The following is a 19,067-nucleotide window of genomic DNA, read 5'->3' as shown; positions in this document are numbered from 1 at the left end:
ATATGTATACAGTATATGTATGTATGTATATGTACATATATGATATGCCCATCACAAACATGTCATATATATGTATGTAGATATGTATGTACATATATATACATACATACATACGGCAGAAGAAGAGAAAAGGAAGACCAGCGAGCCAGAGAGAGGCAGGTCCCAGAGTGAGAGTGAGAGTGAGAGTGAGAGTGAGTGAGTGAGAGAGAGAGTATGTGTGTGTGTGTGTGTGTGTGTGTGTGTGTTGGAGAGGTAGAAGTAGAATGAGAATGTGAGAGATTGAGTAAGGCAGAGTGAGAGGTTTCAGAGAAGGGTAGAGAGAAAGAAAGAAAGAAAGAAAGAAGCATGCATTTTATGAACATCTAGAGAGTGAGAGAGTCCTTGTGGATTCTTCTTCTTCTTGTGAATATTGATTTAATTGAGCATGGCACACAAGAGAGGTTCCCCTTTGGTCTCTAGACCCACACCCCTACCCAACATAGAAGAAGACTCCCCCATGGCAATCTCAGAACCTCAACTTCTGCAACAACAACGGCAGCAGCAACAACAACATAATCATCATCATCATCATAACCATCAATATAGTAATCATCATCGTCATCAACGGCAATATCCTCCTGACTACGACACCGCATTTGGACCCCCCGAGACCCCATTGGAGCCCATGGAGTTCTTATCAAGGTCATGGAGCATTTCCGCATTGAAAATCGCAAATGCCCTTGCTCCCTTCTCCGCATGCTCCGACACGAGAAAGAAAGGTTCAGGATCGGCACTCGAGTCAGAAGAACAGGTGATTGATGCTCCGGCTTCAGCTCCTTTCCGGTTCCCAACTGTCAGCACCGCCCACTTGGTCATGGAATGCATCTCGGCACATCAATCAGTATGTTTTTAGAGTTTTTCTTTTGTTTGTCCGTTGAATGATTTGTTTTCTTCTTGAATAGGTCTAGGGTTCTGTTTTTTTGGGGTTTTAAATTCAGGTAGTGGTTTTTGTCTCATGGTATGTTTTGGGTCTTGTTTCTGTTGTTGTTATTTTCGTCTAATGGATGCTTTCAAGTGGGTACCTTATAGTGTTTTTTGTCTAATTAATGGTTTCTTCTGGGTAACTTATGTTCTTGTTTTTCTTATTTCTCCAATGTGATGGCTTAATTTGGGAAAGTTTATGGTTTTGTTGTAGTTGTTGATTAATGGATGGGCTCTTTTGGATATGTTAGGGTTTCCTTTTTTTGGGTTGTCTAATGTATGTTAGTTGGGCTTTGCTTTTGGTTGTTTGCCTAATGTTACGTTTAAGGTCTTGTTTCTATTGTCAAATGAATGCTTTCTGTCGGGCAAGTTATGGTTTTGTGTCACTTCCATCACGTTTGTCTAATGTTACATTTAGGGTATTGTTTCTGTTGTCGAATGAATAGTTTCTTTCTAGGACGTTATGGTTTTGTGTTCCTTCCATGCCTGATGGCATCGTTTTGGTAAGATAGGGTAAGTTAGGGCTTTTGCCTGTGTTGTGTGCTGTAACATCATTTCATGTCCAAATGGTTTTTTTTGGTCAAGTCAGGATTTTTAACACATTACATCTTTGATGATTTATTTTCAGTAAGTTAGGTTTCCTCTTTGTTATGAGGTCATTCCGTGGCTGATAGGTTATTTAAGCTAGTTTATGTGGGGAAACAAACAACTTGTGTTTCTATTGTAAGAAAATTTGCTGAAGATTTATTTGTGGAATATTTCAGGACCTTTCTCCTGTGTCCAAGAGGAAATCACATAGCAGCATTACCTCGGGGAATGTTGTTGCAAACTATCCCGTAAGCCCCCCTTGGCAAGGGGATGAACTTATGGTATTTTCGTGCTTTTTTACTTTTGTTTGATATTTGCTATTACATTTAGTTTTGCCTCACATCATTGTGACCTATATAGAGGCAGTGTGAGCTTTTAAAGGGACACTTTAAGTAGCTGTTTGGATGAATATTAGCCCCTGTTTATTTTCCTTGAAACTGTACCAAACTCATCTTGGTTTGGCATCTAGCTTTTGTGTCTCTTCACAGGTCTCATCCTAAATATGAGTATTCCCAAGTCCTCGACAACTATGAACCTTAAAACTCTTTTGTTTTTGGGAGCATGTGAATTTGCAAAATAGTAACCTATCATTGGAGTTAGTTAGAAGGAAAGAACAGCTTGAACACTACATTAGCATGTGGATAGGTATCAAAGTCTGGGTAGCTTTGGTTTTTCCTGAAAACCTGGGGTTTATAGATAAATGCTAGCGTCCATTTGTCCATTTATCCAGTCCAGTCTTGCAGTGGTGCTAAATCTGGGGTATAGTGGCCATCTTCTCCATTTACCAAGTCCAGTCTTGCTGTGGTCTAAAACTAGGTTTTGTCTAATTGCCAGTGAGTGGATGAACCTTGGCTTGAGGTCCATTGATTAGGTGGTGAGGATTCTCTAATCCTTCTATTTGTCAATTGATAGTCTATGTTAGGTATTTGATCCTAAAAGCTTGCATCACTGGTGTGATGTGTGCAAGGCCTTTTTTTTTACTCAGGGACAGTTGATTGAACAGGAAATAATTGAAATCAAGAGGTAGACGTCGAGACTAACATTTGAACAATTGCTTGGCAGTTTTGTCGAAGTTTCAGTGGTGTGAGGAATCCGTTGCGAGACATCTCTCTACGTAAGTGGCTGAAAGATTTGAGAGAAAGGAAAAAGGAAGTAAATCGAGCCCACAGTGCACAGATACATGCTGCGATTTCTGTGGCTGGAGTTGCAGCTGCCATAGCTGCGATTGCAGCTGCGACAGCCACATCAGCAACAGCCACCTCAGCAGCCAATGAGGATATCCAGAGTAAGACGAGCATGGCAGTAGCTTCTGCTGCAGCTCTAGTTGCTGCCCAGTGTGTAGACGTAGCTGAAAGCATAGGAGCTGATCGTGATCAGATGGCTGCTATCATAAGCTCAGCAGTTAATGTAAAGCTCCCTGGCGATGTAATGACATTAACCGCAGCTGCAGCCACTGGTATAGATATATGGCATATGCAAAAGTAATTTATGGGTTTTCTATATTATCTTGCAAGCTATAATTATTGTGATGGGTTTGTGGCAGCTTTGAGAGGAGCTGCAGTGTTAAATGCTAGAGTACTGAGAGATACTGAAAGCATAAGATCACATCTCCCTTGTGATAGTGGGGATGACAATAACAGCTTGATCAACTCTGTGAGAGATTCTCCCTCTGACGACAGTGAACTGGAGTGTGGGAATCTGGAGTTCTTGAACAGAGGATGCGAGTTTCTCAAGCGCACACGGAAGGGTAAAAATACTTATCTCGCACATTTACCTTGATATAAACGATGACTAGATATGTAATGATGATGCTACCCTTTTATCTTGATATATATAATGGTGTTATCTCTTTGCAATATATATATATATATATATGTGTGTGTGTGTGTGTATGTTTATGTATGTATATATATTATAGTAGTGTTATTATTTACCTTTTGATGTATATATGAGACTGTGCTATGTTTTTCTCTTAATCCATATGATGGTGTTATATTTATTCATTTGCTATGTAGTAGTTATTTTTCAGAGTTCTATTGAAATGTTAACTTGCCCATTTTGCCCTTCAGGTGATGTGCATTGGAGGATAGTGTCTGTCTATCTTGATAAAAACTCCCAGGTATGTTGTATCGCTGTCAAAAAGATTAGAGAAATCGTTCAATTGTCTGAGTGAAAACAAAATGCGAAATTTTGCTCATCCATCAAAAGATGGGGGGAATCAAATGCAAAAATGTGGCACATGTGTTGTGAACCATCTATTATTAGTCTTTGCTTCTTTAATGCTAATGAACGGCTTTTTGTAACTCCTTTTGTTTTTGAAAGGTGGTGGTGAAATCTCAGAGTAAATACATGGGTGCTGCCATGATAAAAAAGCGAAAACGTAAGTTGTCCATCTCCAAACATCAAAATAACTGAATGAGTTCTTGAAAGTATAAGCAATTTGTCTTCCAAACAGTCACTAATATTTTCTTTCTTGGAATACAATATTTGGGAAGCAGGTTTTGTCATTGGTGTGCATACTGACATACCTTGTTCGTGGGAAAGTGGTAACCATGATGGTGGAGAGAGAAGATGGCATTTTGGTATAAAGACTGATCAAGGAGTAATGGAATTACAGTGCAAAAACGAAGCACAACACCGGCTATGGACTGAAGGCATATTGCATTTGCTTTCGGTGTCAAAGCATAAAAGAAACATTTGAGTGCCCATATATATACGAATGCAAATGCGAGTGGTGATAATAAGCACCATTTATTGAATTTCATCGTGCAAGATGACAAAATGTATCATATCTTGGAAAAGAGAAGAAGATCAGAGCTGCACTGATGCATTGCATGTGCTGAATCCAAACATGAGGTTAAAAGGTTGGGTGGAACTAGACCAATATAACTGCATGTGTATTCAAGATATTCAATGGCATTGCTGGAGCCATATTGTAAGATATATTTGGAAATATAGAACAGTTGTGAGCCTCTGCAACATTGTGGTATCGTATCTTGGCAATGCATACTCATCTGAACTTGATATCCTGTCATTTAGAGATTGCAATTCCATGGCCATGAGTATTTACGTTAAGCTCTATGTCCTACTTTGGGGAGTTCATTTACATGTATGAATGGTCATCACGGGCCTTTGCTCGTTACAATATGAAACCCATTTAATCTTTTTAATTTTTGACTCTGCCATTTGTTTGTTTCTTTTTGTCTCATTTCTCATTACTGCTTATTGTATCATACTCATCCTAGGCTATGCTACACATGTTTTTATGTTTATGCATTGCTTGTCCTTTAGTGGAATACAAATGTGCACCCAATCAGGCTGTATATATACAATCTAATATCTGCACATTTCTTGAATTTTATGTATACACATACATAAAGATTGCTAAATGCAATACAATCCTACTACACTTCCTATTTTCCATGTGAACATCTTTTTCTTAGATTGTGTTTTCAATTTTCTGCCCTTTTTATTTTTTATTTCTATTGTCCATATATATTTGATTGTACTTCTCTGTCTTTTTTGTTTTTTCTTTCCTTTACTTTTTGCTTGCATTTAAAAAATAATAATTTAATCACGTGAGTATGTTCGAACTTTGTGATGATTTCTCCCTTCCGTCTGCAAACACAAAAAAGACAATCCTTCTATCCTGATGGGTTTGATTTTCGTTTAGGAATCACGAGTAGTAACATAGAGGCAATACATTGCAAAGCCTAGTTATTGTGGAAGTTTTACTTTCCAACACATCATTTTTAACCATCCATTGGTTCAGTGAAGGGACAAAGTTGCATTGAGAAATGGATCTCATGATTTCATCAATATTTGACATATCCATCACAAGTATGGCCCCAGTGACTATCATCTCCATTATCCATTCTAATTTGGTTCCATTACTTGTTGTATGATCACCCAACCAACAACAATGCTGACAACATGCTCATCTGGATAACCGATATTGAGCACTAGGTAAAGGCTGAGCTTGTATATCATCGGGTTCAACCCTTAAATGGTGGGGATTTGGCAATAATGTCATATATGCTTGTATTATTAGAAATGTAATGAGCGCTATGCTACTTGATTGGGAGAAGGAAACAATCATCTACTTGATTGGGAGAAGGAAACAATCAGATGTTGGTTATTTAACGTGGAAAAACCTCTCAGAGATAACAAAACCAAGTCCAAAAAATTATCCATCATCAACAAATAAAAAAGTTACATGTCTTAATTCACAAACTAAAGTGCTAAATGAAACAAGAGTTAAGCTAACTCTTCTAATCATGAAACCCTACAAAAACTCATTGCACGCCAGTGCCAACTGTGGTGCTGCCCAAGGTGTCAATGTTCAGTTGTTGTACCAAGGAGGTACTGATGGAAGAAACAAAACACGCTCTCAGGGTTCAGCTCTACACATCCTCTCTATTTTCCAGTTTTTTCCTCCCTTTTCACCTTAAAAAAAGAAAAAGAACAAATGTGACATTTGTTGACACTACAAAAGAAGCAAAATAAACATTTGGGTGTCCAAGGCCCATTCACACACGCAAAGTCACGCTGAAAGGTTTACTATACACTATTTCATTCAACTGCAACAGTAAAAATTTCACAAGTGAAAACGTGAATCTGAATAATTTTCATATTTTAAACCACAAACATAGAATTTCACACTAATGAATAACCTTCGTAACGGTAGGCCCATGCGACATCCTCATCATTGGATGAGGGCTGTCCAAGAAGCAAGACCAATGAACCATCAACAAATACAACATTTCTTTATAGACAAACAACATATTCACAGCCCCAATGTAGAATATGTTGAGACTCATTTGACTGCATTTCCCGATTTTTCTCATAATTGATCTGAAAATACTCAGAATCAAAGGATTTGATGTAGGGAGTCATTAAGTAATGCACAACTCAATACTCTGGACAGTTTTAGGCAAACATAACACTATTTACAAGATATTTGTTAAGAGACATTTCATTAATTATGTCAATTGATCAAAATAAAGACAAATTTATTAATCAATGATGAATTACTTAATGAGCCAATTCATTAATCACGATAAGGAAAATGATCTATCAGCTATAAAGGTAAATCAAATAAGTGAAGAGTACATGTAGAAATGGAGGCATCGTGATTAGTTTAATACCTTCTGAGAAACTCTTCCACTTGGTTGCACACATCTCAACATAAAATTTTTCCCCTTTCGGCATGCAATACTCTCAATACTCATCTAGAATACTCTCAACACATTTTTCATATCCTCAATTCTCATCGAACATTACTTGGCTCATTTTCTCAAACTTCTCCAATACTATTTATTTATCAAGCGTGTGAAATCAACAAAATCTGTTCTAAAAACGTTTGCAGTTCACTGCAAAAAACCATGATCATTTCTTATTAAGAAATTTTCAAACTTTTCCAGAGACAATAAAATACAGAAGTATTGCAGGGTAGGCAAACTCCATCCATTCTTTATCCTTTGATAGAAATCTTCACATTTTCACATAATCTTTTAATCGAAAAAAGGAAATGAGCATTCAACAAAACCTGCAATTTTATGGCTCACTTTGCTATTAAACTTTTACATCAATATATATAGTTCTCCAAACAACAGACCAAAGCAATGTCTAGACAATTTTTGCATTCTTTTTCTCTAAATTCAGTCAAGTTAAAACACTATAAATTGCCTAGAGTTGGCAATAACGACATTAAAAGGTAACCTTTCTCAAGCAGTATCTTTTTCTCTATTACAACCTTGATTGTGTCATGATACAAGTTTATACATGGGTTTTGTTTTTTGCTTTATGCCATGTATGAAAAGAAAAGAAAAAATCATGGCAGTGGTGGGGGTGGCACAGCTTGAGCATGTAATCGCCGTTTCCGCAGATAGAGCACAGTCATAAGGCAAACAAATAGAGTTGCCATTGTGATGTTTCCTTCATCAAGCAAAATATTCTTCAACCAGTCTCCAATTTGTGGCACCACTTCAGGTAAAGCATCCAATAGTTTAACCTGAATTTCATGAGCTTACACAATTAGCCATATATATATATATGAAACTTTTGCGATTGAAAAAATATAAAAAAGCCAAATATTGAAAAAGCCCTTAGACAACCGATAAAATTTAATATGTTTCTCTACAGACTTCTGTCATTGAAAATAGCTGTTCATATAAAAGATCTTAACTGACAAACGTTTTGATCAGTTTGCAATATAAACGTTTTGATCAGTTTTCAATATAAAAATATTGCAGAAAATTTACCAAAACGCCATCCAACTTTTGAAATTTACCAGAAACATATGTACAAAACAGTTAATGGGATATCAGTGATCAAGAATTAAACTAGTTGGATTTTGGAGAAACTGAGAATTTTAATTCAAGCACAGAGGAATACACTGCTGATTAGTAACAAATTGGACAATATTGGGATAATTCATTACAATTAGAGGAGATTATGAGGCGGTAACTATTGCACTCAGAAATTAAGAGGTCATAAATTGCAAATTAAAGGAGATTAAAACGTGAGTGAACCCAAAATCCTCAAAAAGCAAAGCAAACATGAGAAACTACACGAAACTCTGTAGAGACTTGGAGCAAAAGAAAACAAAGAAGGAAAGTTATCATCTCCAACATTTAGATGGATGTTTTGGGTATTTGTATTGATATTATTCATTAATAATTAAAAGTAGCTTACCAAAATGTTATCTTTATAATTTTGCCGCAACCAGAGCCCAGTGAGAGCAAGATACACTGGCAACGCTGCAGATGGGTTGGTCTGAACGGCTTCGTCGTAGTATCTCTTGGCAAGGTGAAAATCCCTAGGAAGGCCTTCACCATGCTCATGCATGTATCCTAGATTAAATATCGCTTGTGCATTTGCTTGTAAACGGGCATGCTTATATGCACCCGCAGCACGTTCCCAATCTCTCTCTGTTCCCTGTAAAAGCAAACCATTATACAACGAGAATTAACAATTGATAGATGAGATGGAATTTGGCAGATAATGGAATTCGAAACAAATAATTAAGGCACAATTTTAGAAAACAAATCCTCCTAAAACATAGGAGTTATAGACACTTCGCAATTTATGTGAAAAAGCCCAAGGCGATGTACTTCCACTTATTTACTTACATATTGGTGAATTATGAACTGATAAGTAATATAGATATTGAAACAGAGGAATCCGTGCAAAATTAATTATGAAATGCTACGAAATGTGAACTCCTTATTTCAGCCTTTACAAACCCATAAAACAAAATACTGCCTACAGAGAATAAGTTCTAAATATCAATTTTGAAACGTCACATGTATCTTGCTGATTCTAAAACACCAGGTGTTAGAAATGTTAATAAGCATACCCGACCATAATAATAAGCATCTCCAATAAGAAGTGCTGCATCATCATTCCCCTGTTCAGAGGCATGCCACCAGAGAGTATGAGCTCTTCGGTAACGCTCTGCAGTTTCGCAGAAGCCAGACTGCCCTAGACAATATTCCTCTTCATGATACCTCTCTAAAATCCATGCAGCATTACTTTGTGCGATCTCATAACCAAGGTCAGCTGCTCTGGAGTATAAAAGCAATGCTTTCCCTATCTCCCCTTTCAAATAGCTTTCCAACGCCCACCTCATAAGTGAACCCCATGGACCTCTTTCAGCAACCATTTTATACAACATCGTCGCCTGCAAAACATGACTCTCAATTAATCATAGATGGAACTAATATGTGCATGCAAGTCTTATGAATAAACCAGAACCACAAACTAATCACATTTGATTGTGTTAGATTACAGTTATTATCATCGTTAGTACAAATATGGACAAAAATAGAAGTGTATGCATATGTTCAAGACAACAATAATTGCTCATATTATCATCATATATTTGATGGTTAATTATGAGGAATTTGTCAAGTTATTACTTGCATACATAAATTTCTATCTAAATAACATGTGTGGTTGTCCATGCAATCCATTCCTAGATCACCTCTATGAACTTGAACAAGGAGTAAAATAAACTAACCATTGCTAAGTCTTTTGGCACACCCATGCCCTTCTGGAACAACTTGGCTAATTGATAAAAAGCCTTGGGATGTCCAGCATTTGCAGCATTCACAAGATGTTTGCTTGCTGCTTTAATGTCTCTTTTGACTCCTTTGCCTTTCAGATATAATACCCCCAAGTTGTAGAGTCCATCTGGATCATTGTGTTCTGCTGCCTTTTTGAAATAATCTCTAGCCTGTGCACAATTTCCTTAAATATGAGCATGTACTTCATATTTTCACTCACCTCAAAGACATGAATAGTTAAACAGAAGCTTTATGAATACGTTTCAGAGGGTGACAACTTCTACTTCTGCAACATCACTAATGATTGGCGCAGAATTGTAGAGTGGTTCACAAGGATACAAATATTAATTTCACTCCACTGGATAGACTGAATAAGTAAATTATGTTCAATTTTCCTCAAACTAAATTCCACAGTTTAATATTCAGTGTAGAAGCTCCACGTGATGTAATCGATTGTGCTATGAGGATGAATCATCGTAAAAAACAGCAAGTTCATTTGATGAGGAAGAAAATGGAAAAAAAATCTTCTTGGAGATGATAAGGAGAGTATAAAGTGAGGGATGCCATTTTCCACCCAGAAAATCATTAGGATATATGTTAGGAACCCTGTTTCAGCACATACAAAGTTTTGTTCAGGCTGGAATTATGAGATCTTCCAAGTCATATTGCTCACAACATTCTAACATGCTAAAGTCATGAAGAACCAGCCAGCCAGTGTTCTGCTACAAGTGCTAGAGAATCGTGTGAATTGAAAGGAGAGGGATGACTTATTTTTCACATAAGAGTGGGTGTTTCATCTGCAGGATGTAATTATGAGACCTTCCAGCCATAGATTGACATATCCGCATTCGTGGAGGTTACCGTACGAATGCATACGAATGCATGAAAAAATATTCGTAAAAAAGAAGAAGAGTTCATAAAGTCCCTACTTTTTTGTTTCTTAGATTGTATCATATATCATATAAGTTATAACAAAGAGGACTTGACAATAAAAAGGGGATATTTTACTTCACATTAAAAAGGAGACTTAGACTAATAATATTTTTATAATAGATGTAAAACTTAAAAGTATTTGTTTTTTTTAATAAATAAATAAGGTTCATTAATTCCCCACTTTTTACTCTCCCACAAAATTTGATATTTTTATCTGTCATTAAAAATGGGACCTCACACTAATAATATTTTTATAATAGGTATAAAACTTAAAAGTATTTGTTTTATTTTTAATAAATAAAGTAAAATAAATAAATAAATAAAAGGTTCATTAATTCCCCACTTTTTACTCTCCCATAAAATTTGATATTTTTATCTGACATTAAAAAAGGCACCTCACACTAATAATATTTTTATAATAGATGTAAAAATATTTGTTTTTTTAATAATAAATAATAAATAAATAAACGAATGGTTCTGTAATATTTTTGGGGTCATTTTATATTCTCGAATATTACAGATGGTGAATACCATGAATATCACGCTTGGGTCAATCTATGCTTCGAACTCATAATGCTTACGACATTCTAAAATGCTGAAGTCATGAAGAAGTCAGCTAGCATTCTGCTACCAGTGCTAGAGAATCATGTGAATTGAAAAGAGAGGGATGACCAACATATATGCATGTATAGACAAAGAAGAGGAGACTCAGCCATACAGCAGGCTGGCATGCAGAAAATGCATTATCAGCAATCTACAAAGTGTAGACAGGAGTCCAGCTGAGGTGGGAGTGTGTTCGCTCGTAGATGCAGTGCAAACCAAAAATGTCCCCGATAAGATCCTACATTGCATCAAGCAGATTTCAATTATTTGTAATTTCTCACTTCAAGGCAGATGAGGCTCTGAGATCAGTAAATTCTCCCTCTGGAAAAATCAGATCCATGATGTTTTGATTCAAAGGCGTCTGTGGAAACTCGTCAGCAGAACATGACTAGCCTACATGGATGAAGAAGACTGAAAGGAACGAATCAACTAGCTAATTAGCAGGTAGTGTCCACTTCTCAGTGTTGGATTGTAAAAAACCCAAAGCACCTATGGAACAAGCTGCTTTTGACCCAGCTCGTGGGACACATTTTGAACAGTGCTAACAAGTGCACCCAGTCGCATACTTTCATACACTGATGCATGTGGTGCACTTCTGAGCAAGGACATCCAATGAAGTTCTATGGTGGGTGGAGAGGCAGATAACATGTGGGACTCATGGGGAAGTACCCAAAGCAAGGGCCATTTTCAGGACTGTTGCAACCCCCGAAATGGAGATAGGAACTCTAATGATGAGAATCAAGACAAACACCAGCACTAAAAATGACGAGTGAAGAAAAAAATGCCCACTGAAAGGCCAACTGCAAGAAGGAAGCAGAGAACCTCAGCTTCATGGCTGGGAACATCATCTTAGTCAAGATGTTATCATATCAATGGCATTCTTCCATGTTTATCCACACATAGAGAGGATGACATCTTAACCATCCAGTCTGGCAACTCTCACCCCAATGTTCGATAATGTAAGAATTGGCGGAAGGAAAGGACTTCATGCTCGAGGAAATTTTCAATGTCCCTGAACTAAAAAGAGTTAGATATCGGTAGGAAGATTGGACGAGATCAAACAAGGTGGTGTTTTTGAAGCAGACATTCAAAAAACTCAAGGGAAACCTAGTTACTTTCAAGAGGTGACAAATACACTTACCTGTATCTGCTTTATGTAACTAAAAAGGAGTACCAGTTACTTACCACTGAGCACTCCATTACTGCAATATAGCATGGCTGGTTGGGTCAGTCTATGGCTATCTACCAGCCTTGTCCATTTCCAATTTTCAGTTCTCTGAACACTCCCCTACGGAAAGCAAAAAGTAGGAATGTCCACGACACGCACGTACAATCTGCAATTAATCCACTTGACCGAAGGCAGAGCACTATACTTCTGAACACTTCGCTACAGAAAGCAAAAAGTAGGAATGTCCACAACACGCACGTACAATCTGCAATTAATCCACTTGACCGAAGGCAGAGCACTATACTTCTGAACACTTCGTTACAGAAAGCAAAAAGTAGGAATGTCCACAACACGCACGTACAATCTGCAATTAATCCACTTGACCGAAGGCAGAGCACTATACTTTCTAATCTTCATTGATGATGCCACCAGGAAAGTGTGGCAGAAGCCCTTGAAGAGCATGGATGAAGTTTTCCCAACTTTCAAGGAGTTGTGAAGACAGAGAAAGGAATGAAGCTGAAGGCTCTACAATCGGATAAGTAAGGAGGACACCCTTTTCCATGAGCCTCAGAAGTTTTGCAAAGACCAAGATATCTGCAGAGCACCTATTTCCCACATACATTCAAAATAGCAGGACTGAAAGGATGAATCAAACTATCCAAGGGTGGATAGTGCCAATGCTTCAGCAGGCTAGCCTGAACCATGAGTTTGGGGCGAAAGAAATGTTGACTGATGTTTACGTCATAAACATCATCAATCTCTCTTCTTGAAACAAATCAAAGCGTCTGAAGGTAGCATAAGAACTCTGGAGCGGGCAGGCTCTACATTATAGAGATTTACAAGCATTTGGTTACAAGGCATATATATTCATGTGCCTAAGGAACTGCATCAAAAGCTGAATCCAAAATCGAGGAAATGCTTTTTCCTCAAGTTTGGGCATTAATTATGGGACTGGACAATGATCAGGTGCAATAACGCGGTCTCTTGCAAAGAAAAATGCATCATTAGCCAATCAAAGAGGTGGAATACAAAGGGACATATCTGTAGATTACCGTGTCCTAACTTCAGATGGGAGTAATCGGAATATAGTGAATGCGGAGGATGATTCGAAGGTAGAAGTAGAGTGAAGGCCACATGAGAATGAAGTCAGTGGGACCTGAAGCACGGATGAACGGACAAGTGGATTTATGTTCGCTAATGCTGATATCAGCGGATGTCGGAGGACCCTAACATCCCAATGGATCGCAGCAAATAGCAACCATATCTAGCTAAAGGGTTTATGGAGAAACCTGAAACTCGACCTCTCAGACCGACAATCATGCCCTGTGAGAAAAGCCGTTAATAGCAGCAGCGGAACAATTGTTGGAACAAAATAGACACAGCCAAGATATGAGAAGGCTGTTAGACAGCAGTAGAAAAAATGGTTACAAAGAGTAGAGACAGCCAAAGAGTAGAGCAGAGCTTGTTTCAAGAAAGTCATAGTTACTGCCACAGTTTACCCGTGCTTGGTTGAATTTCTTCACTGCCCAGCTGTTTCAACAACAGAAGCAGAATATGTCACAGACAGCTCAGCATGCAAAGAAGTTGGTTGCAGATATGTGAGCAATTCAATGAAGTGTGATCTTTCACAGCAACAGCCGAAGTGCAATCACAGTGGCAAAAATTCCAGTTTTTCGAGCAAAGAAAAAACATCTTGATGTATATCACAACTTCATTCAAGATTACATGTAGAAGAACTGTATCATTCTGGAGCAAGATGCATAAGATGGACAAGACCACGGACGCACTGACAAAGGCTCTATTTGTGAGCTGCTTTTGCCATTACTGCAGAGTGATGTCGATTAGAGACTCATTATAGTCTCTGCAACATACCCTCTAGGTGTGAGATGGGAAATATATATACCATTCTATTTAAATTAGTATTACTAAGATGCAGTGTTAATCCACCAACAAATGTAACTAGTTAGTACTATCCCAGCCAGTTGGCCTTTGGTGGGAGATTGTTGTAATAAATGTGCATTGAGTAGATGGAAAGCCCATTTTGACCTGCCAGTGTAAACTCACCAACCTACTTATAAAAAGATGTTAACTAGGGCTTAGAGGGGTGACTGGTCTTGTGGTGCTTTGTAGCTGTGAACGCACAGCACATATCTCTGTGTATTATCTTCGGTTTCCCCTCTCTTTGGTCTACTGCTTCAGTGGGTCCTTTATTGTTGGCCTTCTGCTTAGTTCCTGCCATCAACAGAAACTATCCAGTAACTTGCAGGCTGCCGAACACAATACAAAATGTAAATGAGAGTTATGGGAATGACCACTCAACCTGTGACTGGTTAAAACCGAGACAAAAAAAAGAAGCCCTTCTGAATTCAGTAAGGCAATGTCTTGACATCATTCCGAAGTTTGGTATACAAGGAATACCAAGGACCATGTTGAGCATTGATGGTGTGTTACATGTTGCCAGGAATCAGAAACCAGACACTTCTTTTTAAAATACAAGTTAATTGACATTGCTGCAGTTACTACAACTGCAATTAAACACATGACGATTTGTGAATGGATTTGGGATTTCTAGAGCACACACAAGCATATGTGCAACAACATGATTATGTCAGCTGCTTCATATTTCAGAGTGAGATGGAAATATAGAGGTGTATGATGTTGTTAATGAACTAAAGGCAGCCAAGAAGTAAACGAGAGCAATAAAAAAATCTCATGAACAGTGAACGTCATGTGAATTGATAAAGTGAGGGATATCCACATATGTTAAAGAGGAGAAACAGAAAACGATAAGCATAAAATCAACTAATCCTTCGTTCAAATGACAAATCCAAATTCGATGTACCTTAGTATAATTTCTCTTTTCTACACCCTGGCCTTTTACGTACAAGTATCCAATGCCATTATATGCAGAGTATCGCTTGTTTCTCAATGCTGCCTGGAACCATTCAAGGGCTCTCGTGAAATTTCTCTCAACTCCATGGCCCCTTGCAAAAATTTCTCCAACAAACTCCATTGCTGTTGAATCCCCCTTCTCCACTGCCTTAAGAAACCAGTCCAAGGCCTTGGCATCATCTCGCCGCACTCCTCGTAAACCAGAGTAATAGAAAATACCCACTTTGAACATGGCTGCTGCATTTCCTTTCCGCGCTTGATATTCTAGAATTTGAAAATCATCATCTTCTTCACCTCGGAATCTTCTCAATGCCTCTTTGTTTTCTTCTAATCCATCATTTAGAGGAACTGGTTCTACCAATGGGCTGTCAATTGAGCTTGAAAAACTTGCCACAGCTGTTCCCGCAAGCTCTGCATACAATGCTACTGCCTCTTCATTCATCTGGATGAAACAAATTGGAAAAGTAATGTAACCGTTGCAGAGATTTATAGAAAAAGAAAATTCTTACTATCAACATTATGTGCTCTTTTAATGTGAACGAAATCACTTGTGAGAACTCAATTCGTAGTGTCTACAAACATTCTGACAAAAGAATATCGAATAAAAATTTCTGCAATCAGAAAATTGAGAGCTTGATGCTTTCAAGCATAAATATGGAAATTTCAAAACTACTCATTCTTCCACACAATATGCCAGATAACTAATTGAAAACTATGCTTCCAATCACACACAAAAATTCCTTGAATTCATCTGGATTAAACAAATTAGAAAAGTAATGTAACCGTTGCAGAGATTTATAGAAAAAAGAAAATTCTTAATATCAACATTATGTGCTCTTTTAATATGAACGACATCACTTGTGAGAACTCAATTCATAGTGGCTAAAAACATTCTGACAAAGGAATATCGGATAAGAATTTCCACAATCAGCAAATTGAGAGCATGATGCTTTCAAGCATAAATATGGAAATTTCAAAACTACACATTCTTCCACACACTATGCCAGATAACTAATTGAAAACTATGCTTCCCATCACACAAAAAAAATCCTTAAATTTGAATTGCAAATCTAAGATAATAAATGAAATTAGCTGTATTGCACCAGGTGCCAAGTAATTGAGCAAGATAAACCATAGGTAGATATTATTCTTACAGTTCTAATTCAATGTCACCCACATAGCTAAATTGTAAACTATATTAAAAATATGCTTTGAACTACAAAAGATAGAAAATCCCTTGGGGTGTGAATTGCGGAACTATGGTGTTAAACAAAATCTATATTATGTCTTATGCTGCCAATTTTATGGTTTAAATTGTTTGGCTTGAAGATTTCTTAAATAAATCGATTTAAATTTTGAGGATCTCTTAAATTGTTTGATTTAGGTTTGAGGATCTCTTAAATGGTTCAGATCAAACAGTTTGGCAGTTTGATTTGGTTTCGTTTAGGCTACAGTTCTCTTAATCACTTTAAGCAAATCAAATCATTGCCGATGGTCTATGACTAATAACGGTACACCTTATGCTAGCAAGCATAAAACAAAATAAACCATATTTATGGATCCTTATTCCCCACTCATGCCAGCATAAATCAGAAACTACATTGAAATATACGCTTTCAACCATGAAACTATGGAAATTTCCACATAGCTTTCAAAATTATGGCTTCTTCTTTCACGTAACTTTATGGCAATTTTTGCAATAGTAGTAAAATAGGATAACCATACATGACTATAATACTGTGTTTGATGCTTTCTATCAATAAAATAGGAAAAAAAATGAATAATGGCAAACCAGAGAATAATGGAGAAAGAAATACCTGTTGGCGAAAGTATCCATAAGCAAGAGCGAGTTTGGATTGGAAATTCCCACTTTCAGCAGCAAATGAATGATAAAGAAAAGCTTTTGAATCACTATGTTCAACACCAATTCCATTCCCATATAAAAATGCCAATGTAGATTGAGCATGAGCATGCCCTTCTTCAGCAGCTTTTCTAAATTGAGAAACCGCAGCAGATAAAGTATCTGGGTCGCCATAGGTAGCTGCATCAAGCATCTTTCTCACCCCTTCTATATACAACAAATCTTCTGATACAGTCGAAGGAGAAGAAGAAGAAGACATATCTGAATCTCTTTTTTCTTCGATCTCACCATAGTCTTCTGCTATGGTTTTCCACGAGCCAGGGTCCAGATCTTCAGGGTTCAGATCATCAAAATCACTGAAATCTTCTTCTTCTTCTTGTTCGTGTTCCAATACTGAGGATTCTTTTTCTTCTGATGAGTGAAGGAGGAGTGATTCTGTGTTGATGAGTTTCTCTTGGTTCGGAGATCGTTTTGTTGCTTGGTCATCTGCGAAGATGAGAACAAGTTTCTTCTGTCCTTTTCGAGCTGCTGCAAAGGAGGGGGGTATGGAGATGGAGAGGAAGAGGAGAAGGAAAAGCAGGCGCTTCAGAACGAGATCTACCATCGCAACTCTCTCTCTGTCTCTCTCTTCTGTTCTTCTTCTTCTTCTTCTTCTCCACCTCCTCCTGCTTCGTTCTCGTGGACAAAAATACACTCTTGTCCGACGTGGCATCCCCTTCCTCTATTATCCGACGTGGCATTCTCCTCTTGTTCCTCTACTCTCTCATGGAGGAGGGGAAAGCAGAGTCGATTATCTCATAGGACGCCCTGAAGCTACCCACATGATTAACTCCTTCCGAGTGGCCCCATGTCCTATTGGCGCGGACCATAGTTTCTTATACTTCGAGATAAAATGCGATATCTCTAACGTCACCAACTCTAGTCAACCACGCCATGACATCACAATACATTTCACACATGAGCTCTCTGACATATATGCTCGACATGTTCAAGCCCATCTCTCCTCCCTTGATCCCTCCCTACCTTTAGAGAGCCTTAATACGAAACTCACACACATCCTTCATTCTGCAGCGGTTAGCAGCTTCCCATACACGAAACACTCCAATCAAGGTAAAGTAGGATCTATGCCACAAAATAGATGGTATGATGAGGATTGTAGGTGCTTACATCGACAACTTACAATATCGCAACTCAGTGGTAGTATTACCTCAGTACAAGCTCGTAAAGAAATGCGCAAGATGACACGTCGTAAGAGACGAGCATGGGAGGCATCCCAATATTGGGAACTCTACCACATGCTCATGAGTAACGATTGTGCCACTGCATGGAAGAGATTACGGGAACCAAGACCACAAACACCCATCGAAGATCCCGAAACTTGGCACACTTATACAGAGAGACTTTACCACATCCCAAACCAACCACCCATTCCAATGCCTTCCACACCCCGACCTACTGTGGGGACACTCTTCACGACCTCTAGGGTCACGAAGGTCATAAAGAAATTACAACATAGGAAGTCCATGGACCACACAGGATTGCGAGCAGAACACATCATATACGCGAGAGAGTGCCTAGCTCCCTTACTAACTCTAATCTTCAATCGTGCCCTTGCAGAGGGTTTTCCATCACAATGGACCATGAACACAGTGGCCCCCATACATAAGGGGGGGGACCCCATGGACCCAAATACTTATAGGACCATTATGATAGGTCATACCCTTGCTAAATTATATGGTGCAGTAATGGAGGCAGAGCTTAGCGAGTATATGGAGACCTTAAATCTTCGTGCACCTGAACAGGCCGGCTTTAAACGAGCCTTCTCCACTATTGACCATATCTTCACACTTAGATGCTTAATTGACCAGACTAAGGCTCGCAAGAAGAAACTATATTGTTGTTTTGTGGACTTCCGCAAAGCCTTTGACACGGTCCCTAGAGAGCGGTTGTTTGATAGGCTTAAGAGCTTGAGGATACCAGATGACATGGTTTG

The 19,067-nt window shown here is 38.1% G+C and overlaps 2 protein-coding genes across 2 annotated transcripts; one reads left to right on the top strand and one right to left on the bottom strand.

The window, feature by feature from the left end:
* Positions 1 to 229: 229 nt before the first annotated feature.
* Positions 230 to 4,534, top strand: LOC147848720 (VAN3-binding protein-like). Its single transcript, XM_087338197.1, has 7 exons — positions 230 to 880; positions 1,725 to 1,829; positions 2,611 to 3,004; positions 3,092 to 3,295; positions 3,618 to 3,667; positions 3,871 to 3,928; positions 4,047 to 4,534. Exons 1-7 carry the CDS (start codon positions 425 to 427, stop codon positions 4,247 to 4,249), a joined length of 1,470 nt encoding a protein of 489 aa, XP_087194323.1. The 5' UTR covers positions 230 to 424; the 3' UTR covers positions 4,250 to 4,534.
* A 2,551-nt stretch (positions 4,535 to 7,085) lies between these two features.
* LOC147848719 (ERAD-associated E3 ubiquitin-protein ligase component HRD3A-like) lies at positions 7,086 to 17,721 on the bottom strand. Its single transcript, XM_087338196.1, has 6 exons — positions 17,031 to 17,721; positions 15,164 to 15,655; positions 9,572 to 9,787; positions 8,909 to 9,232; positions 8,245 to 8,487; positions 7,086 to 7,561 (listed from the first exon to the last, which is right to left on the bottom strand). Exons 1-6 carry the CDS (start codon positions 17,676 to 17,678, stop codon positions 7,382 to 7,384), a joined length of 2,103 nt encoding a protein of 700 aa, XP_087194322.1. The 5' UTR covers positions 17,679 to 17,721; the 3' UTR covers positions 7,086 to 7,381.
* Between the last annotated feature and the right edge of the window lie 1,346 nt (positions 17,722 to 19,067).

This window comes from Azolla caroliniana, unplaced genomic scaffold, assembly GCF_043228905.1.
Source record: "Azolla caroliniana isolate FFs.n. ecotype wild unplaced genomic scaffold, voAzoCaro1.0.p SCAF_251, whole genome shotgun sequence".
Taxonomy (NCBI): domain Eukaryota; kingdom Viridiplantae; phylum Streptophyta; class Polypodiopsida; order Salviniales; family Salviniaceae; genus Azolla; species Azolla caroliniana.
This window is presented reverse-complemented; position numbering and strand designations above follow the sequence as displayed.

Bases quoted from the DNA above. Each gene is read 5' to 3' on its own strand.
- LOC147848720 (XM_087338197.1), top strand. From the start codon at position 425: ATGGCACACAAGAGAGGTTCCCCTTTGGTCTCTAGACCCACACCCCTA. The intron at 3,005-3,091 runs GTATAGATATAT...GGTTTGTGGCAG, and splicing joins AACCGCAGCTGCAGCCACTG to CTTTGAGAGGAGCTGCAGTG. The intron at 3,929-4,046 runs GTAAGTTGTCCA...TTTGGGAAGCAG, and splicing joins CATGATAAAAAAGCGAAAAC to GTTTTGTCATTGGTGTGCAT.
- LOC147848719 (XM_087338196.1), bottom strand. From the start codon at position 17,678: ATGGTAGATCTCGTTCTGAAGCGCCTGCTTTTCCTTCTCCTCTTCCTC. The intron at 9,788-15,163 runs GTACATCGAATT...AATTGTGCACAG, and splicing joins AAAAGAGAAATTATACTAAG to GCTAGAGATTATTTCAAAAA. The intron at 9,233-9,571 runs GTTAGTTTATTT...CATGTTTTGCAG, and splicing joins TGCCAAAAGACTTAGCAATG to GCGACGATGTTGTATAAAAT.